The sequence below is a fragment of the Phalacrocorax carbo genome, chromosome 10 (assembly GCF_963921805.1).
Source record: "Phalacrocorax carbo chromosome 10, bPhaCar2.1, whole genome shotgun sequence".
NCBI classification, from domain to species: domain Eukaryota; kingdom Metazoa; phylum Chordata; class Aves; order Suliformes; family Phalacrocoracidae; genus Phalacrocorax; species Phalacrocorax carbo.
Genome location: NC_087522.1, coordinates 3,619,183 through 3,640,606, shown reverse-complemented (window position 1 = coordinate 3,640,606; position 21,424 = coordinate 3,619,183). Strand labels below are relative to the sequence as shown.

Genomic DNA, 21,424 nt, shown 5'->3' with positions numbered 1-21,424 from the left:
TCCCCCTCCACCCGCTCACAGCAATTCCCTTCTCAGCTGGAGCACTGCCATTTCCAAATGGGATGCTCCAATGCGGAAAAGTGGCACGGCAGGGTTTCGGCGCGGATTCACACCCTGCTCCCACTGTGGGTGTCACCTGGCAAGGACAGCGGGGCAGAACCTGGCCCGGGATACGCTACCCGGCCCCGCTTTGGATGCAAACTGCTCATCAGTTGCAATAGCAGCTGATGGAGACTCCAGTATATTAGCAGCATTAATTAAGTTACAAAAATTATGCATGTTATCAGTTATGAGATGACCTTTCATAAACTCAGTTATTAAAGCAATAAAGCATGACCCGCTGGTCCTAACCAGTTTAATGGCTGGCTAAGAGTGCGGTTTTTCACATAATACTTTTAGCAGGTCATTAGCTGAGCAATAAGATAACATGGAGAGCCTAAGTGATGCGTGCGAATGGCAGCAGAGGCAGATGTGTTGCTTGATGGGGGGACATGGAGCTGGGGGTCACCCGTCCTCCTGTGCCGCTTGCACGGGCGTGCACGGGCTCTGGTGCTGGCTGGAGTGGGTGACAGCGGCGAGGCGGGTGCTATTGGGCTGTGCTGTGCCAAAACTGCGGTGTCGTGGGGTAAACCCATTCCTGGGGTGCTGCGGGTCAGGTTTGGGGCTGGTGTCAGTCCCTCTGCAGCCCCGGTATCGCAGCCCAAGCCTGCGCCGCGGAAGGGAGACGGGCTGTCCTGACATGGCCACCCTTGGGCTCCCGGCTGCGGCCCTGGGGCTGCTGTAGGATAGGAGACCCCAAACCCTCTGTGGGGCTGGGGGAGGGATGGAGGGGCCTGGGTTCCCCCTGCCTGGTGTGTAGATGGTGCTGGTCTTGGTGTATGGATGGTGTCTTTGGGCTGAGACCCCGATTCGGGGGTGTGCAGGTTGGTCCCTGCATCCCTGCCGTGCCCACCGCAGCACCCGTGGGGACATGCCACACATCCAGGTCTGTCAGGAGGAAGCCACTGAGCCCTGGCCGCCAGGTCCTGCTCCCCTCCATGCGCCGTTGCTGTTGCTGAGCACATCCCGGCTGGGTGCCGATACCCTCCCTGCCCACGGCCACGCCGTGGTACCTGGACCGGCTGAGAGCCGCACCATGCCGCTGGCATCCCCAGCACCCCCAAAGCGCCTTTCCCCATCCCCGCCAGCCGTTTCCAAGCACTGACCCTCTCCATAAACAAAGGAGAGGGAGAGGGAGGGTGGCTGGCATGTTAATATACTCTCCCCCCCTCTTTTCCTCCCTTCATCCCTCTGGGAAAGGCCTTTGCAGATATAAGCAAACCTTGATTAAAAGCTGCCTGACAGGCAACGGCAGCAGCAAGCAGCAGGCAAGGAAGCTCTCCAAGTCCAAAGGGAGCTGCTTCTGCTGCTGCCGCTGCTGCCTCCATTCTCAGATGTCCCTGATCCTTTAATCAATCACAGCCGCGGAAGAGAAGAGCAAACACCCGTGCCGGGGCAGAGGTATGTGCATGCATTCGTTCCAGCCGCAGCCGAGGCAGCAGGGCGGCCGCACGCCTTTGGCTGGAGGCACGGAGCCGTCCCCGAGCTTGGAGCTGCCCTTTCATCTCCCAGAGACAGCAGAGGCTGTGTCCCCACTGGCCCCTCCGACATCCCTGCGGGACCCGGCATGGAGGATGGGTCCCCATGGGGTGCAGGCAGCGGGATGGGTGCGGGCAGCCTCCTGCCTGCGTCTGCCCCCTCCCGGGGTGCTCCAGTGCAAAATGCATCCCCAGGGGAGAGATGCTTCCAGCTCCCGTCCCACTGGCTGTGCCACACGGATGCTCACATTGCTCTGGTAGCAGCAAGCAGGGAAAACGGGGTGTTTGCAGATGGGTACCCCACTGGGGAGCTGCCAGGATGGGGACAGCCGTGGGGCACCAGCCTGGGCATTGCATCTAACACAGCTGGCCAAAACCCAGCCATCCTTCGATGGCAAACCGCAGCCGGGCACATGGTTCTGCACCTGGGGATCCTGGCTCGGCAGCCCTGGGGATGGCGCCAGCGGGCAGCAGAGCCCCGTCCTGGGCTGTGTGGGGTGGGCGAGGGGTCCCCTCCAGCCCCGGGGGGGGGCACGGGGCCGAGCACCAGCCGTGACCATGCCCCAAACAACCAGCGTGCAGAGAAATCCCCCCCACCCCCGCCCTGGATGATTTGTCACCAAGTCCTGTGTGTCACCGCAGAGCTCACTCCTCGGTGAGGCTGGAGATGGGGGTGGAGGGAAGGGAAAAACGCATCGTTTTAATAAAACACAGCAAAATCCTCTCTTTCCTGCCGTGCTTCCCCAGCCTGCGTGCGGCAACGGGGGCTCTGCCCGCGTGAGGCCGGCAGGGGCAGGCAGGGACTGAGATTTCCTTGCTTATTTTTGCCGTTGCTTATTTTTAGCGCCGCGTCTTAATATATTGTGACAGTGCCCTGGGACGTACCGCGCCTCCGGTCGTATGAGAAGGTGTCTGGGGCAGAACCGCTTGACGCCGCAAACGAGTTCCAGCCAATCGCCGGCACGGCGCTGGCTAACGAGGCACCCGCCGCTAACGGGGGTCCCTGGAGGGGGCCGCTGGGGGAGTGGCAGAGCTGAACCAGTGCACTGAATTTGCCAGGGCTCTGCGGGGAGGGACTTGCTCTTGGGGGAGTCCTGGATTTTAAAGCCTTTTTATGTGTTTTAATAAGGCGGTTCTGGTAATGAGGGGCTGATCGCTGGCAGCCGCCGCGGCGGCTGAGCCTGTGTCTGGTAGGAGCCGTGTCTTTGGTCGGGGCCGTGGCGGAGAGCGGGTGCCCACGCAGATGGGGACATTGAGGGTTCGGTGTTTTGAGCAGGGACCTTGTGGGTACTGGGGGATGCTGGAGCTGCGCTGGCCAAAATCTCCCTTCCTGGAGCTTCTTTTGGGGAAGGGCTGAGTGGTTTCCACACCAAGATGAGCCGTGCAGTTGCATTTTCGGACCTGCAAGCGGTTTTTATCCCAGCTGGCAGAGACATGGGGGCATTGGGATCTTGCTGGGACCTGGGTGGGTGTCCACCAAGCTGGAGGTCACCAGCACCAGCTCAGCCGTGGGTGCAAATCTGGCAGGGACCCCATGGCCGGGGAAGAGCCGGGCACACGGTGGTGCTGGTTTTGGCAGCAGGCATCTGCACGCGGGCGCTGCCTGCCTGCATGCCCATTAGTAACGGATCTTTGTGGAATAACCCTCCTCATTAAGGCGAGCTACCCCGTGTGTCAAAGCTGCTTTATAAAAAAATTATACTCAGCTCCAGCCAGGCTGTGCATGTATGTAAATGGAGCGATGCACAAGCCCTGACTGAGACATTGTGGGGCGGCTTAGCCCGGGACCCCCGGGAATCCCCAGTCCTCGGCGGGATTGTGGTGCTCCGGAGGGGCTGGAGAGTGCCAGAGGCGGAGGATACGCCCCAGCCACCTCCTGGGGTCTGGTAGCCCCAGTGTCTTCCCAGGATCTTGACAGGAGCCATGGAGCTGTTTAGGGCTGGGGTGTCTCTGCGTGTCTGAGGGGGGATGCTCCCACACCCCAGCTCCAGCCCCCTCATCAACCCCGCTTTGAACCCTCCTGGCAGCACCATGACGCAGCTCCTGCCTTCTGCACCGCAGCACCTCTCTTGGTTCAGGGGAGCAGAGGAGAAAACCCCTCTTACCCACCTCACCCCCACTTTTTTATCAAGGCATCCCTGCGTGCCCAGTGCTGGTGGTGGGAGCACGGGGTCCTCCTCTGCTCCCTGCCTTGTGCCTGATCCAGAGCCCCGCTGAGCCTTCAGGGATTAAATCCTTCTGATCACACGCATTTGGGATGTCAGAATGCTCCACACACACATTTGGGATATTGGGATGCTCCAGGGCGTGGGAGAAGCTGGAGCAAGGTGCCAGAGCTGCAGCCGTCCTGAGCGTTGGGCAGCTTTGGAGCCCATCAAGGGACACTGAGGGACACCAAGGGACACCGAGTGACACCGAAGGACACCAAGGGACGCCGAGGTCCCTCACACGGCACCGGCCCCTGTGCTGGCTGCTGATTTCCAGGAAGGAGAGCTCAGACCCGGAGCGGACCCAACAGCACCAGCCCCCACCAGCTCTGGCCACAGCATCCCCATGTGCTGGGGCATCGGCGCCTCTTTGTGCAAACGCGGCGGCAGCTCGGCGGGGAAATAAGACCCTTCTTTTTTTTGGCAGCATGTTGCTAATCAGCACGACCCAGTGCGCACCGCCGCGGGCGCGCGGCTCGCTGCTATTTAAGGAGCCTACTTGAAATACACCTGCAAGAGGGGAGAGGAGCGCCAGCAAGTAAATAACCCAGCAACCCGCCGGAATAAAAACACCGGCGGGGGCGCACGGGCAGAATGAGAAGAGATGCAGCAATTTAAGGGGGAAAAAAGAAAGAAAAATTAAGTGCAATCTGGTGATTGAGGTGGTTGGTCCCAGTTGCACCCCAGTTTTCTGTAGGGATGCTCCCTGGTCCCTGTGCTTGGCAGGGAGACCCCATCCTGATGGCTATGGTTGAGAGGTCTCGCCCACGGCCCTGGCGTGGGCAGGGGGATGGATGGAGCTCCCCACCTGCCTCCCCACTCAGCGTGTTTACCACTCACTGCCATTCAGGTCCTGCCTTTTTCTGCCCCCCGCCCCCTTCTTTCCCCTCCTTTTCTGAAACATTATAAATCAAACAGCTTAAAATGTAAAGCATCAAAAATTCTAAAACCTTCATCTATTATTAACTGTGACAGTAAATTCCACCTCTGAATGTTTCACATAGCAACTGTTACCAGGACTCGGTATCCGAAAGCTGATGTTCCAGCAACTTTCCATCGTGCTGCCGCCACTCCGGCAATGCCGAGACTGGCCCGGTGAGACGCGCTGCTGCTCCTGACGCCTTTCCATGGGATTGGGATGCCAGTAAAGAAACCGAGCTCGGATTTAGTAAGGCTGCTGGGATAGGAAAGGAACTCAGCACATGCGTGTTGGGCTGCGGGAGCCGGTGGTGGGGGTCCCCCATTGGGGTCGTCCCTCCATGATGGCCATGTAATGCCCAAACTTCATTACTTTCACCATCACATTATGGAGCACTCTAAATAACGAGGATGGGAGTCTAGTAGTTAAAATAAATGCATAGAGAGATGCTTTGCAGGGGATGGTGTTTGCTTTTCTAACACCGCTTTGCTCCAGTGGTGGTTATGGTTGTGCCCCCGGGTGGTGACCCCCGACACGGGCAGTGGCTCTCGCTGCTCCAAGCATTGGGCTCTCAGTGAGCTCATGGTGTCCGGGTGCCCATGGGGACCGGGAGCCGGTGCATGTTTGCCTTCCCCACGCGACGTCGCGGCTCTGCTCTGTGTTGTGCCCCCTGCCAGGAGGCCGGGATGGTTCTGGCTGCCACCAGCTCAGGTGGAGCCGGCTTTGGGTTGGATTTGGCTGCGTGGCAGCACTGGGACCCTGGTCAGAGGCAGGGGGAGCCCTGGCTCTGCAGCCCCGTGGGATGCTGAGCCTGGTCCAGTGAGAACCCAGCCAGGACACCAGCATCCCCGGTGCGAAGCTGCGACCGTGGCGAGGCTCACACTCACATCCTCAAGCACCCAAAACCACCCCAACCCCGCTGGCAGTGCCTGCCAAGCCGTGCCCTGTGCCCCCATGCCCTGGTGCAGGCATCCTCACCTCGCCATCGCCCCGGCTGTGCCGCCTTCCCGCAAATCCCGGTGGCTGCCCGTGCACCACCGGATCTCTGCCGTGCCGGCTGCGGGGCCAGGCAGCAGCGGCTGCTCTGCTGCCTCCCCAGGGACAGGCAGCAATTTTCCTGCTCTGAAGAAGCTTGTGAAGGTTTGAGTGAATCTGGGAAGCAAATCTAATTGGCAACCTGGTAATTCCTCGGGGGGACATGTACTTTGGTCATATCTAAGTACATTCCAGCCAGTGTTTGAGACACGCTGAATCCAAACTTGGACAGTCAAATACCGGCAGCTCTAAGCTCCTTATCTATTTCAGGCAGATTAACTCCTTAATCATCCCTTTTGGAAGTTCCCTGCCCCAAATTCCTCTCCCTTCCTCTTCACCCCCTCTCCACCTCCCCATTTTTTTCAGCAGGAACAAAAGGAACAAGCAGATTTTGCAGGGTGCGAAAGGCTGGGACTGCGCCCACGGTGATTGACAGAGTCAATAACAGGGAACCAGGAGAAGGCCTTTGGAAATCTGCCTCCCCAGTTCACTTGCCCCAGTATTTGTCTTCAGGATTTGGAGACTGGGAATGTAGAATACCGCAATAATTTATCGCATGACATCAAACCTCAATTTATTTTTTTTCAAACCCCTTTTTATCCTTTTTATTTTTTCCCAGGGGATTCCTGCTCAGCATCCCCTAGCAGAGGTCCAGCCCGGGGTACCGGCTCCCACCATGCTGGCTGGGGAGATATGCCGCTCCGCAGCCCCCAGCCCCGCTTGTGGCAAGAGATGCTAATTTTTCCCCCTCTTTCCCCTCCCCGGCAGGCAGAGGAGGCCGTGCCGAGCCGCCGGGACGCAGCCGGTGCTGGCCACTGTCACTCAGGGGAGTGTCGGAGCATTACGCTTCATTACCGAGCTGTCTGCTGCTGGCGGGAGATGACTTAGAGGGCAGAGCCTGGCAGCGGCACAGCCGAATTTGTCTCCGGTGGACAGACCTGTCTGCAGGCAGACGCCAAAGCACGGCATCCACAGGGTGCCTGTGACCAGGGGGGATTTGCGCTGCTGGTGGTGGGGAGCCAGCGGTTGCTGGGTCTCAGGCTCGGGTGATGCAATTTGGCATGGCAGCAGCCCAAAAGCAAAGGCAGGAGAGGCCACAAAACCGGATTGTGGGAAGGCAAAGTGGGTACGGGGTAGTGCCCCCTGTAACCGTGGGTCCCGGTGAGGGGGTCTCAATGGGACTGGGACCACCAGTAATATTTAGTAATGCTCATCTAAAACATGGGCATAAATGTCCCCATGTGCCCACCAGCGGGGAGGGGGCACGGTGGGGACATGGCAGAGACACAGGGCACTGGTGGCAAAGCCCCATCACCTCCCGACCCGCCAAAGCCAGAAGGGATGGACCTGGTGGCGTGGCCGGGAGAGCTGGAAATGTCCTGGGGGTAACAGACACCAATCATCATCTGGGGTCTCCAGGGCTGCTGGGGATGGAGACCCCTGCCAGGGGAGGAGGTCCGGGACTCCGGCATGGGGCTGGGGCACGAGCCTGCTCCATCCCTGTGCTCCCGGGCTGGCATTTCCCAGCCCGGCAGTGCTGGCTGGGGACCGGAGCCCCAAGACTGTGCACAAACCTGGACCGTGCCAGAAGTGACGAAAGCGAGGCACAGCTGGAGAGCAGCCCTATCCCAGCCGGGTTCCCCGTGCAGGGTGCAGGGTGGCGCCGAGCTGCGGTGCTGGGCAGGTGCCAGGTCCTGCCGCCGGGTTTGGCGTGGTTTTGCCAGGCCAGAGGGCCTGGCGGGCACCCGCGGGCTGGCACAGCCTGGGGACCGCGAGCCATCCCCATTGCGTTCCTCAGGGAGCGCCGCGTCGCGTGTTCATCCATGAGCAGCCGGCTCGCGAGACAGCCGCATGCAGAGCGGATCCGGGACAAGGATCCATTTGCTCTCCCATCCCTGGAAAAGCTTTTATTCACTTTTATTTTTGTTGCAAGCGGCATGAACCACATGGGGCCCGAGCATCGCCGGGGAGAATACCGTGGGGCACCCCGCTTTCCCTGCCCAAAGAGGGGGGGGGTCCCACAGCACCTCAAGGATCCAGCACCCACCTCCCTCCGGGTAACGAACCAGCATCTTGTTTATATAGTTTCAGCTAAACAGCTTGTCCGGCGGCCGTACCAATGAGCGAGCGGCTGGGAGGCTGCTCCGTGGGGAGGGTCTCGCCGGCAATTTGCATATGAGCGGCGCAGGAAATATTGCAAGCAATCAGGCGGCGGCGGCCCTGGGCGGCACGGCTGACGGGCCGCATCTGGAGAGCCGCAGAGCAGCGCTTCATCACCAGCAGTGATTGCCGGCATCGCTCCGGTTGCTCTGCTCCCCCCGCCCTTTCCTTGCAGGGATGTGGTTTCCTTCTGGCATCAAGGGGAAACTGAGGCAGGGGGCAAAACGGTGCTGGGGGGAGTGTGTGTAATATTAGCGGTCACAGTAATGATTGAAACGGTCAATAATTATTGGAGTCGAAGCGAGTCGGGGCGAGAGCTGGAGGGGAGGGAGGAAGGAAGCGAGGAAGGAAGAAGGATCCCGACCCGTCAGGCAGAAAATGAGTACAGAAGAAAAACGGGAGCATGCCGAGACCCGGCCAGGCTGTCGCCTTGCGCCGGCACCGTACTGGCACCGTGCCGGCACCGCACCACTCGCATGCTTCGAGGCCGGAGGGTTGGCTGAAGGTCATCGCGGCGGTGAGTGGCTGCCCCACAGCCACCCCACGGCCATGTTCGTGCCCGTCGGTGCCCCTGGCGCGGGCTCCTTTTGCCCGTCCTTGCCGGCGGCTGCCTGCGCCGGCGGCTGCGGGCAGGTCTGCAGCAGGATTTAGGTGCGGAAGCTGGGAGAGCCGGGTCCCTCCTTAACCTCGGCCATATTTCCAGCCTCCTGACGGGCTTGTTTTCCTCTCCCCGCCAGCGCCTCAAGGTTGATGTCAATCCCCTTGCTGGGGAGTGAGAACACACGGCGCCCTCCCTCCATGTTACGTCCAGCGATGAATTTTGCTCCGGAGTGCACTTCCCCACCGGAGAAGGAATTTGCTCAGGAAGGCTCAGGCTGAGCATCTGCTTTGCTGTGAGCCTCCAGCCTTTTTTATGCCTTTTTTATTTTTTTCCCTTTTTCCCCTTAATTTTTTCCCTTTTTTCTTTTCTTTTTTCTTTTTTCTTCTTTTTTCTTTTTTCCTTGTTTTTTCTTTTTTCTCTCTTTTTCACTTTCTTCTTTTTTCTTTTTCCTTTTATCTTTTTCCTTGTTTTTCTCTCTTTTTTATTTTTTTTTTCTTTTTTCCCTTCATTTCTTTCCTTTGTCTTTTTCCCCTTTTTTAACCTTTTGTTATCTTTTTTTCTCTTTTTTTTTTTTTCCTCCCTTGCTCTTCAAATCCTTTCCTGCCAGCTGGCATTTTCCGGCAGCAAGAAAAAAACACAACTTGCTCTGACTCTCCGAGCCTCCCCATCCTCCCCAGCCCAACCCTCTGCAAACCTCCCAGCCCTGACATCAAGGACCCAAACCGCTCCCTCCAAAATAAAGGAGGAAAAACCAAAGGGAAAGCGGATGGAGCTGGCGGACGAGCCGGATTTCCATGCGAGGGGATGAGGTTGGGGAGGCCACGGGCTTCCCCTGGCAAGCGACAGAGAAACCGGGGCCAGCAGAAACGTTGAGTCATGAGTGTGGTTTGCAGGCAATGTTTTTTTCCCCTGAGTAAAATTCCTCTCTGAGGAGGAGCAGAGGTGGGGGGGGGGGGGGCGCAGGGATAAAGGACTGTGCCCCCCAAATGGGGCATTGCCCTGATGCTGATGGGGATGCTCCCCATTGCAATGGGAATTCCTGAAGGGGGGATTTGGCGGGGGGGAACCTGCCTAGGGAATTCCCCAGCAGTTGGATGGGAGGAGCAGCGTGATCTGGGGGGGGGCTGCAGGAGATGGGGACCCCATCCCTCCACCTCCTCCTCGCTACCCGCATCCGCCCACCCCCGCGCAATGGGCGGCGCAGCCCCAGCTCCATTTATCATCATCTGCGGGCAAGTGAAGTGTGCAGGGAACAGCTGCTCTGGTCGGCTGAGCGCCGAAAGGGGGGGGGAACGCGGTGATGGGGGGAGGCGGGGGGCTGGGGTCTGCCCTGCGGGTAACCCCCCCCAGTCGCTGCGCCGGGACAGAGCGTTGGCACTGTGGGAGGTGGCGGTGGTGATGGGGTGGGAGGATGGGGGAGAGGGTGTGTTAACGGGGTGCATTGGAGAGAGGGTGTACTAAAGGGCTTTATTGGGGTGCGTTAAGAGGGTGCATTAGTAGAATACATTGGAGGGAGGGTGCATTAAAGGGGTTCATTGGATGGAGGGTGCGTTAGCAGGGTGCACTGGAGAGAGGGTGCATTAACGGGGGGCATTAGAGGGCACGTTGAAGGGGGAGATGCATTAACAGCAGATGCACCCAATCGGGGGGACCCAGCCCTGCCGCACTGGGTGCCATCGCCCAGTGCCAGGCACAGCGGGAGCATCCACGAGGTGCAGGGACAGACGGACAGCGGCAGCTCTACCACCTCCTGGAGGGTTCGACTCTGCCCCAGGCAAGCCCCACGGGTCCCTTTGCACTGCCCGAGGGTCTGTCTGTCTGTCCGTCCCCCCCAGTTCCTCTCATTCCCAGCTCCTGGGGGCAGGATGCTCTTTCCCAGGCTGTCCCACACAACCCAGCCCCCCCGGCTCCCCCCACAACCTCCCCTATTCTCTCCTCCCTTAATAATCAAATTCTCCGGAGCAGTTTGCGGTGTGGCAGCCGGCCAGAAAGGGTTTCTTTAAACTCCACCAGCTCGCAATTAAACAAATCCGAGGCTGACGCTCCTTGATAGGCGCTTATTCCCCCCTGACAGCCACCGAGGGGGCCGAGGGAGGGGGGCCCTATCCCTTTGCTCTCCCCATCTCCAGCGCTGCCTCACCGTGTGCGGCTGCACCCCTGGGTGGGGGGCTGAGGGCTGGGAGGAGGTTTGGGGCAGGGAGTGGGTGCCCACGGTGTCAGTGCTGCTCTGATGGCGAAGCATCCCCCTGCGAGAGCGCGCTGCTATTTTTAGTCGTTGAGTCCTTGTTGATGGCGCAGCAGCAAAGGCGAGGGAGCAGCCGGAGGAGCAGCAGGGCTGGGGGGTGCTGGATCAGGCCCCGTGGGATGAGCAGCAGCTGGGAAGCAAGGCCAGGGAGTGGGGAGATGCCTGCTGGCCCCAGGGCCGAGATGCTGGGAGGTCTTGGGTGCTTACCGAGAGTCCCCTGCCATGGAAAGTCCTGGGCTGCCTTCAGAGGGCTGCGGATCCGGCCCTGCCACGTCCCTGCCAGCCAACGGGAAGGGGGAGGAAAGGAGAGAAGGCAGGGAAGGAAGGAGAGATTGGGGGGGAGGAATAAAACCAAACCCAGCCACGCAGCACAAATCCTCCTGAGCAGCAGGCAGGCAGGCTACGCGCCACCGCGTGAGCGGGTGTCTGCAGCAGCGGGGCTGCGCTGGCCTGGCAGTGCCGCGCAGTGCCCCGGCTCGGCTCCCAGCACCAGCCCCATGCATCATGTCAGCCCCATGCACTGCAGCATGGCCTGGTGCAGCACAGCATGGCCCCGGGTCACGCACCAGCTCGGGAAGGTGCAGCGGGTCCTGTGCATCCCCAAAGGGTGATGTCAAGGTGGTGCTGGGAGCTATGGGGTTGGCTGGGCTATCCACGTGTCCCTGTGGACTAAGGGGACAGGATGCTCCGGGGTGGCTGTAGCCAGAGGTGAGCGTGGCTCCTTGGATTGCAGGGACAGGATCTGGCTGGCTCTGGGCACCGCGATCAATTCCCATCACGCGGGCAGCAGGAGCCAGGCTGGAAACTTCTCTGGGGCCGGGGGAGCACGTCCGGCAGTGATGCGGTGGGGGGAGAGAGTGCGCAGGGCCCCAGGGCTGCAGCCGCCTCTCCCTCCCGGGAAGGGCCATAACCTCACTGCTGTCGACAGCTTGATTTGATGCCATTAAAGCGTTTGCTCGGAAACAGCCTACATCAGGCAGCAACATCTGTTACGGCCCTTCTCCAGCAAAGCTGTGGCAGAGCCGAGGGCAGAGCTGGCCTCCGGCTCTGCCGACAGGTCCAGGTGCTACCAGTGACAAGTCTGTCTCCTCCTGGCCCGGAATGGCAGCATCCCACCCCCAGCAGAGCCCGGTGCCCGGGTGGCCTGCAGGGAGGTGGGGCCGTGGCTCCGGGCAAGGCACCTCGCTCAGCACAGGATTTTGGCTAGCCTCGATGGGGAAGCAATGGGCAGTCCTGGCCACATCTCCTGCCTGATGGGCCTCATGTTGCACGTTGTGACCCCTGTAAGAAGATGCCATGGGGTGCAGGATGAGCCCCAGGACTGCCAGGCACTGGGACGTGGCTGAGGCTAGTTGTCCGCATGGCCTGGTCCTGCCATGGGGCCTCCACCCACACACGTGCATACCCTTCTTGCGTGCACAGTGCTGCACACCCCGCACGCGCGCACACCCCACACACATGCACGCCCCGCAGACATGCTCCCATTGTGCATCCCCTCTGCGAGCTGATGAGCGACCCACCCCCTTGCACCAGGTGCTTTTGCTCAGCCTGGCATTGTCCCAGCTGTTTGAAAAAGTAACAATAATTAATTAATAATAATGATTAATAATAAAAGAGAAAGGGGGAAGAAAGCTCCCCTTAAAGCACCAGCCCAGGATGTTCTCAAGCCGATTTCATTTTTCAAACCTGCTTCCACGTGGAGTGCGAGGGGCCCTTTTCTCCCTTTAATTTTCTCGCCGCCACCCGGGGCTGCCCCAGGGGCCTGGCTTTGATTTTGCTGCCTTTGTTCCAGCAGCCCCGGCGCAGGACAGGGCAGCACCGCGCCTGCACTGTGGAAGGGGCTTTCACACCAGCCTCACTGGGTTTTTAATTGACCCATCTTTTCCACGAAATCTAGGCTTTAACCACATCCAGTTGCCGGTGCAGCCTGCGAGATGCAGCTGCAATACGGGGAAGCGACATGGGAAGTGTCCAAAAAGGGTTGGGGAGATGGTGTGGGTGGCCCCAAGCCTGGCTCCAGTGGTGCCAGAGGTCACCGTGCGATCGGTGCATCCCTGAGCTGCCAGCGGTTATGGAAATATACTAAATAAAGCCTCGTGTGTGTACGTAGACCCCGAAAAGGTGCTGAGATGTTACCGGCGTCCACAGGGCGCTGGGAGGAAACGGGGCCGAGGTGGGACCGGTCAAACCAGCGGTGCGATTTGTGCGGCTACGGCAGAGCCACTGACAGAGGGGCCATCTGGTGCCATGCGCCGTTTGGCACGCTGTGGCAGTGACGCGAAGGTGGCAGGGGGACACGTGGGGACACACTTGTGTGTGTCCCTAGCTTGGGGATGCCCAGGGTGGCCAGGGAGCAGGGCTGGGCTCAGCTCTGCCGGTGGGTGCTGGGTGTCAGACACCACCAGCGCCCCATCCCCTTCCCTCGTTACACTCATCACCTGAATGAAGGCAGAGGGGACAGCACCGGCTGCACCGGCGTCACCGCTGCGGCACGGTGCCAAGGGAGCGGCACCAGGGAAGTCCCCAGGGAGCTGCAGACCCTTGGGGCTGCCCTAACCCAAGGTCCCAAAGCTCAGGTCACTGCCGAAACAGGCATATGCTCCCCCAGTGCCTGCGACCCACTGGTGCTGGGGACAGGCAGGATGAGTCCCCCCTGCCACCGGGCCCTTCATTAGCTCATGGGGCCCCCACAAGCTGCTCTGCTGCCTCTGAGATCAAACCGGCGACCCAGGTGCTTTCCTGCACCTAACACAAGCGGGGCTAGGAAATGGGGAGGTTTAATGACGATGGTGGTGAGGCGCTCGGCTAATAGACGTCTGCTGGCGGGAGCAGACAGCTTCCAGATGGTATCGCACCGGGACAGGGGGGATCGGCTGGGTCCGGGGGGGCTGCGGGAGGCAGCAGCAGGCAGAGACAGGCAGAGCCAGCAAGTTGAAATGACTTTTTTTGCAGCCTGCGGTTCTGGCCCTCCACACTGCTGCTTCCAGTAATTAGCCCAATAATTAAAAAGAATGGCGATAAGCGGGGTGTTCAGAAGGGCTCGCAGGATCCCGGCGTCCCTGGGGAGGGCATGCAAGGAGGGGGGTAAGTGATTTGCAGAGGCAAAGGGCAGTGGGTGCGTGAAACGCAGCGCACCGGGGCTGGGGACCCCAACACGGTGCAGGGGGGTCACTGCGCCATGTGGGGCAGGCAGGGCAGGGGTTTGTTCGCCCTGCAAAGCCGGGGTAAGCAGCAGAGCTAGGGAAGGCTCCCAGCAGCAGGGTTAGGAGGGCTGGCTGGCCATGCCACAGGCAAGGAGGAGGCAGCCAGACTCCTGCCACCCCCCAGCTGGCAGGCACCACGCTGCAAAGTGGGGTGATGCAGCATAGGGCGATGCAAGGAGATATGAGAAAGCACGATGCGGGACGATGCAAGGTGAGGTGATGCCACATCAAGCGATGTGATGTGGGGCGACACAACGCGATGCAGAGCGATGCGAGGTGATGCAAAGCCAGCTGCTGCGATCCAGGGCAATACAGGGCGGTGCAATGCAAGGTGATGCGCTGCAAGGCGATGCGATGCAGGGTGATGCAATGCAAGGCGATGTGATGTGATGCGGAGCAATGCAATGCAAGGCGATATGATGCAGCATGACACAAGACAACATGATGCAGGGCGAGACGATGCAGGGTGATGCCATGCAGGGTGATGCAAGGTGATGCAGGGCGATGCGATGCAGGGCGATGTGATGCAAAGCGATGCGCTGCAGGGTGATGCAAGGCGATGCAGGGCGATGCGAGGCGATGCACTGCCAGGTGCTGAGCTCCAGGGCGCCGGCGAGGCGATGCAGCGCCAGCGGGGCGATGCCACGGCAGGCGAGGCGATGCCCCCGCGGCGCACGCGACGCTGTCCCTCTCCGCGCGCGGCCGCGCTCCCCAGCCCGCCGCGGTGGGGATGCTTCATTTGAATTCTCGCCTCTCTCTCTTCGCAGATAACGAGCCCGCGCCATGCAGTCCTTTCGAGAAAGGTGTGGTTTCCATGGCAACCAGCAGAGCTACCAGCCGACTTCACAAGATACATCACGCCTGGAGAATTACAGGCATCAAAGTCAGGCAGGGCCGAACTGCGAGCGGCAGAGGCTGGTGGCGAAGGAGTACTACAGTCAGCAGCAACTGCCGTACTCAGGCTACGAGAACAGCGCCGTGGAGAAATACCACCGGGGAAACAAGCAATTAGCAGGGCAGCAGCTGCAAGGCAGGCCGGCCTTTTCCAATTACGCCGTGCAGGAGAACAGCCCCTATCCGGCCCGTTATTCAGGGGACGAGAGCTTGCAGGCGTGGGGCGGCCAGCCGCAGGCGCTGCCCGGCGGCGTGGCCAAGTATGAGGACAGCCTGATGAAGAAGACGGCGGCGTCGCTGGCGGGCGGGCGGCCGTACCACGAGCCGGCGGCCACCCCTCTGCCCTTCCGGACTCACTTTCAGCAGCAGCAGCAGCAGCAGCAGCAGCAGCAGCAGCAGCAACAGCAGCAGCAGCCGTCTGCACTCCCCTACCCCAAGCTGCAGCGGCAGAAGCTACCAAATGATGTTTCCTCGCCCATGCCCTTCTCGCAGAGCCCTCACTTCGGGCAGCACTCACAGTCCTTCCCCGCCTCCTCCACCTACTCCTCGGTGCCGGGGGGCAGCCAGCCTGCACACTCCTACAAGAGCTGCACGGCGCCCTCGGGGCAGCCGCCGCTGGAGCGGCCCCTGAGCAGCGCTGCCAGCCTGGCCCCCGGCCCCCGCGTGCCCAACCTGCACGGCTACCAGCCCAACCGCATCGGCTACGAGCAGCCCCCGCAGCCGCCGCCGCAGCCCCCGCAGCCGCCGCCGCCGCAGCCCCCGCAGCCGCCGCAGCCCCCGCAGCCGCCGCAGCCCTTGCAGGGGCGGCATCATGCCCCGGAGACCCTCCACTACCAAAACCTGGCCAAGTACCAACATTACAACCAGCCAGGCCAGACCTACTGCCAGGGCGACGCGCCGCCCGTCCGGACGCCGGAGCAGTACTACCAGACCTTCAGCCCCAGCGCCAGCCACTCGCCGGCTCGCTCCGTCGGCAGGTCCCCGTCCTACAGCTCCACTCCCTCCCCGCTGATGCCCAACCTGGAGAACTTCCAGTACAGCCAGCAGCCCCTGAGCACCGGCGCCTTCCCAGCCGGCATCACCGACCACAGCCATTTCATGCCGCTGCTGAACCCTTCTCCCACCGACGGGACGAGCCCCGACGCTCAATCTGGGAACTGCAAAAACTTGCAGAAGGAGAAGCTGCCCGAAAACCTGCTGTCAGACCTGAGCCTCCAGAGCCTGACAGCGCTTACCTCCCAGGTGGAGAACATCTCCAACACCGTCCAGCAGCTGCTGCTCTCCAAAGCGTCTGTGCCCCAGAAAAAGGGCATCAAGACCCCAGCGAGGACCCCTGAGCAGCTCAAGGGGCAGCACTGCAGCCCTGAGAGCAGCACCTACTCGGCAGAGCAGGTGGGGACACCCCTGTCTGACCCACTGAGCACCCCCCAATCCGTCCACGCTGAGACACAGGACACTGACTATCTCAGCGGGTCAGAGGACCAGCTGGAGAGGAGTTTCCTGTACTGCAACCAGAACCGCAGCCCTGCCCGCGTCAACAGCAACTCTAAGGCGAAGCCGGAGTCAGTGTCTACCTGCTCTGTGACCTCCCCGGATGACATGTCCACCAAATCAGATGACTCCTTCCAGAGCATCCACGCCAGCCTGCCCCTGGAGACCTTCACCAAGTACGTGACCAACGAACGGGACTGTCCTCGGCTGCTCCTCAGTGCCCTGTCCCAGGAGGAGCTGGATTCCGAGATCATCGTCCTGCAGGATGCCATCAGCGAGAAGGCGGACAAAGCCTGGGCCAACTCGCCCATGCTGAGCAAGGAGGCTACCAAGTCCCCCTTCCAGCTGGAGAACCACCGGCCCTGCCTGGACTCCATGGTGAAGGGCGCCTGGCCCAGCCAGGGGGACTCTAGCACGCTCACCGAGCCCCTCAAGCTGGACAAGGCTTCGGGGGGCAGTGCAGGGAAGGACTTCAGCGAGGAGGTGTATGAGGGTCCCCAGGTGGAGTTCACAGCCGCTGAGACCAAGGATGCCCTGAAGGACGCGGCCCCGCTTGCGTTCAACTCCAAGCCCAGCATCCCGGCGGCAACGTCGAGCGCAGGGGCCACCGGCTACAGCTGCTACTCGAACACCACCGCCAACTCGGTGGGGTCCGAGAACACCATGGAGCACTTTGAGTGGCCGGAGGAGAGCCTGGGCGAGGCATGCCTGCGGTGGAAGGAGCTGGGCTCGGGCCTGCAAGCCACTGACCTCCCCAAGGGCTTGTTCCCCAGCAAACTGGTGGGCTCCTGCAAGGAGAAAAAAAATGCCTGCGGCTTGGATCTGTGCGACGGCGAGCAGCCAGCCAAGAGCGAGACAGCCCAGGACTTTGGCCAGCAGGTGATGGAGGAAGAAGAAGAGGAGACCCTGACCTACGATGAGGCCGCAAAGGCGGACAGCGAGAGGTGGCTGCAGGACACCCGGCACTGCTGCTCAACCGGGGACTTCAGCGAGATCCCCATCATTTCCTCGCCGGAGCTGAAGGAGTCAGACCTGGAGGCGGAGGAGTACTCCTCGCTCTGCGAGCTGGCCGGCTCGGAGCAGAAGTCGGTGACGTACGATGCTTCACCACCCAAGCCCCCGGAGATGCCCGCTGTGCTGTCCTCCAGCGAGGTGCCCGTGTCCGCCGAGGAGACCGTCAGCACGGTGGAGAAGGAGAGCTCGGCTCCTGCCCCGCGTCTCTCTGGCCAGTCCGTCATCCTGCTGGGCCCTGCTGTGGGCACGGAGACCAAGGTGAAGAGCTGGTTCAAGTCCTCCCTGCCCCACATCCAGCCTGAGGAGGGGAGTGGTGGAGGGGAGACATCCCACCCGGAGGCAGCCAATGCCGAATCTGCCCCGTCTGTCACGGTGAAGCAGCAACTCGCCCCCGAAAATGTGCTAGGGAAGACGGAGCCTGTCTCACGAGGCAAGAGCCTCCGCAACAAGCGAATCCACTGCCGGCTGCCAGATGGGGATGGCCCAAGCAGCGCCGTGCCGAGCCCCTTCGATGACTTGCCGGCAGCTGGCGGCGTGACCGGCACCTGCCTCGGGCCAGACGGCCAGGTGGAGATACCGAGCAAGAACGCCCACAGCCAAACGCCCTGGTTTCCAGCCGAGGGTCTGCCAGCGCGCATGTGCACCCGCTCCTTCACCGCCCTCGCCGAGCCCCGCGCCCCGGCCCCGCTGGAGGCGCTGAAGGCCCCCGCGCACCAGGAGAAGCTGGGGAAGAAGCCCGCCTGTGGCGTTAAGCAGCGGGTGGCTTTCAAAGCCAGAAAGCGCAGCGGGCGGCCGGCCCCCAAGGTGGTCCAAACCGCTGGCGATGCCACCCTCCTGGTGCCTGGCTTGGTGACGGCGGAGGAGGCGGTGGGGCCGACGCTGCCAGAGGGGGATGTGGTGGAGGTGGGTGAGAGGGACCAGCGGTCGATGATCCTGCGCTCCCGGACAAAGACGCAGGAGGTTTTCTACACTAAGAGGCGGCGGGGCAAGCGGGCAGCCGACGTCCGGCTGAAGAACTGCAAGGCGCCCAAAAAGCTCATCCCCAACAACCACCTCCCACCCGCCTTCAAGCTGGCAGCCCCAGGCAGCCCCCACAAGGAGGGCAAAGTGGGTGCCCGAATGAAGCTGCCCAAAGCGGGGCCGGGCATGGGGGGCAAGATGTCCGAGCGGCCCCTGCACTCACTGAAGAGGAAGTCCACCTTCATCTCCCCCATCCCTGCCAAGAAGAGGAACCTGGTCCTGCGGAGTAACAGCGGCGGCGTGAAGGAGGAGAAGCCGGAGGCCCCCCCCAGCCTCTTCAAGAAGATGCCCGTGGCCAAGAAGGTGAAAGCCAAGCTGCCCCCCAAGAGCTCCGGCGAAGCCATCCCAAAGCCCCCCCTGCCGAAGGAGGCCCCCGATGTCTGCATCAAGATCACCTCCCGGGCGGCCTTCCAGGAGGCCACCAAGACCAAAGTGTTGCCTCCCCGCAAGGGCCGCGGCCTCAAGCTGGAGGCCATCGTCCAGAAGATCACCTCGCCCAACCTGAAGAAGTTCGCCTGCAAACCAGCAGCCACAGCGGTGGCAGCCACGGCGGCTGCTTATGGCACGTCCCTGAGCCCGGCGGGGGTGGAGAGGGAGCGGGCAGTGAAGCACAGCGGAGCGGCCCCGGTGGCGGGCGACGCGCGGCTGCTCAAGCCGGCAGCGGCGCAGAAAGCACCTGCCATGCCGGTGGCCGAGCATCTCTGCCGAAACCCCGCCGGCCGAGCACCGAAGGGGAAGCTGGGTGGTGGGAAGAAGCTCTCTGCCGATGGCTTCCAGGGGGAGGCCTGTGCCCCGGCCCTGGGGGCCCAGCCCAGCTCCACCATGGCAGCCAAGAGCCTGGGGCTCCTGCCGAAGAAGAGGAACCGCAAGGGCAAAGCGGCAGCGCTGGGCATGGCCAAGGCACCCCTTGGCCCCACACCACCACTGCTGCCCCGGGAGCGTGCGGCTGGCCCAGGCGGTGGGGAGGAGGTGCCACGGGAGGGCAAGAAACCAAAGAGCGAGGAGAAGGAGGCGGTGGGCGGCGAGGGCCCCCCCGAGGGACGCCCCGCTGCCGGGCCGGCGCGGGGGCCGAAGCCGCGGGCCAACCACTCCAACTACAACGGCTACTCCAAGCGGCAGCGGAAGCGACTGGCCCACGGCAAGGCCAAGGCGGTGCCGGCGCGGTGCAAGAGCCGCGGCAAGCGGCGGCGGCAGGCACAGCAGGCCCCGCTGCTGCATCCCGCCGAGCCCGAGATCCGGCTGAAGTACATCTCCTGCAAGCGGCTGCGGGCGGACAGTCGGGCCCCCCCCTTCGCCCCCTACGTCCGCGTGGAACGGCGCGGCGAGTTCACCACCGCTTGCACCGTCATCAATTCGCCCGGTGAGGAGGCACGGCTGCAACGGGGACCATCCGGGCCGGCGCCACGACCGCGGGCAGCCCTGCCCGCCTCCTCCACCATGCACATGGGGCCGGTGGTGTCGAAGGCGCTGAGCGCCGCCTGCCTGGTCTGCTGCCTGTGCCGCAACCCCGCCAACTACAAGGACCTGGGGGACCTCTGCGGGCCCTACTACCCTGAGGACTGCCTGCCCAAGAAGAAGTCGCGGCTGAAGGAGAAAGCACGGGCAGAGGGGCCGGGCGAGGATGCCATCCCGCCCGCCGTGGCCGAGCGGGCACCCCGAGGGACAGAGGGTGGCTGCGGTGCCGGCAGCAAGGCGTCGCGGCCGGAGGGTGCCGCCGAGGCGGCCAAGCAGAGCGCGCTGCGCTCCAGCCCGCGGGGCATGTTTCGCAGGCTGCAGAGCTGCTACTGCTGTGACGAGAGGACAGAGGGCGAGGAGGCGGCCGAAAAGCCCCGGCGGCACGAATGTCACAAGGCCGAGTCCCCGCCGCAGGAGCCGGCGGGCGACACGCAGGAGCACTGGCTGCACGAGGCCTGTGCCGTATGGACCGCTGGGGTTTTCCTGGTGGCGGGGAAGCTCTACGGGCTGCAGGAGGCCGTCAAGGCGGCTGCCGACCTGGTAAGAGCTCGGCTGCCCGCCCGGTATGGCACGACCCCCTGGGGCAGCATCTCCCGCTGGCCTCCTTCAGCTGAAGCCATTCCCGCGGCTGCACCTCCAGCCGGGATGAGAATTAATAGGGTTGGCCCTGATGAGTCGTCCTGGGAGAGCGGGGTGGGTGTTCAGGCGCCATGAACCCCACTGGTTTCCCGCAAGATTTGTGCTGCTGCGTCTCTGATAGCACCCAAAACCCCCCCTTTTAGGCACAGAAGCGTAGTTATGTTGTTACGTTTCGGGAGGGTGGCAGGGTCCCCCCCGGGACCATGAGGATGCTGAGCCCGCTGTGTTGCATCCCCCAGCCCAGCTGTGCGTCGCAGGGTGGGTGGCTCGGCACGGGACAGACGCAGCCTGGTGAAGGCAGGATGGGAGATGGAAATGGGTGCGATGTGGCCTGATGCCACAGTGATGGGCAGCAGGGGAAAAGGAGCTGGAGGGAGGGGGTGGCCCTGACATGTTCCTCTCCCAGAGTGAGAGGAGAACAGGCACATCGAGCGAGTGAAATAGGGAGAATGCTGCTGGGAGACCACCAAGGGGACATGGGGTTTCTTGTGCTGGGGAGAGGGATGGGAGAGCCACCCAGCAGAGGTGGGGCAGGGGGCCTCCAGCAAGCCCCCTGGTACCAAGTTTGGGGTTGGCTGTGTCCAGTGTGTCATCCCCACGTGTGTGTGCTCACGGCGTGGCTGTGTGGAGGCTGCTGCCCTCCCCCTGCCCACGCCGCAGGGCATGACAGGAGATGGGGACTATGGGTGTCCTCTGCCACTGCTGCCCCAAACCATGGCATGGCCCAGGCCATGTCCCTTCACCTCTACCCCAGGGAGAGTGGCTGCGGCTCGGTGCCATCCGGGGAGCAGTATGGCAGGTAGAAAACATGTGCATGGCTGCAGACGGCCGAGCGAGAGGCATGGCGTCGCCCACGGTACACCGGCATGGGAGGAAGGATGCTGCTTGGGGTGGGGGAGGCAGCATGGGGCTGGAGAGGTGCAGGGACGCCAGCACATTCCCCTTGCAGCCGGGGCCATCGGGG

At 62.1% G+C, this 21,424-nt stretch overlaps 1 protein-coding gene across 5 annotated transcripts in view; it reads left to right on the top strand.

The window, feature by feature from the left end:
- RAI1 (retinoic acid induced 1) overlaps positions 1-21,424 on the top strand; it is a 76,640-nt gene that overhangs the window by 52,279 nt on the left and 2,937 nt on the right. For all 5 annotated transcript variants that reach the window (XM_064461472.1, XM_064461468.1, XM_064461471.1 and 2 more), the window contains one exon: positions 14,715-20,361. In XM_064461472.1, coding sequence (XP_064317542.1) covers positions 14,731-20,361 — 5,631 coding nt within the window. In that variant the 5' untranslated portion in view covers positions 14,715-14,730. The remainder of the gene's footprint in view (positions 1-14,714; positions 20,362-21,424) is intronic.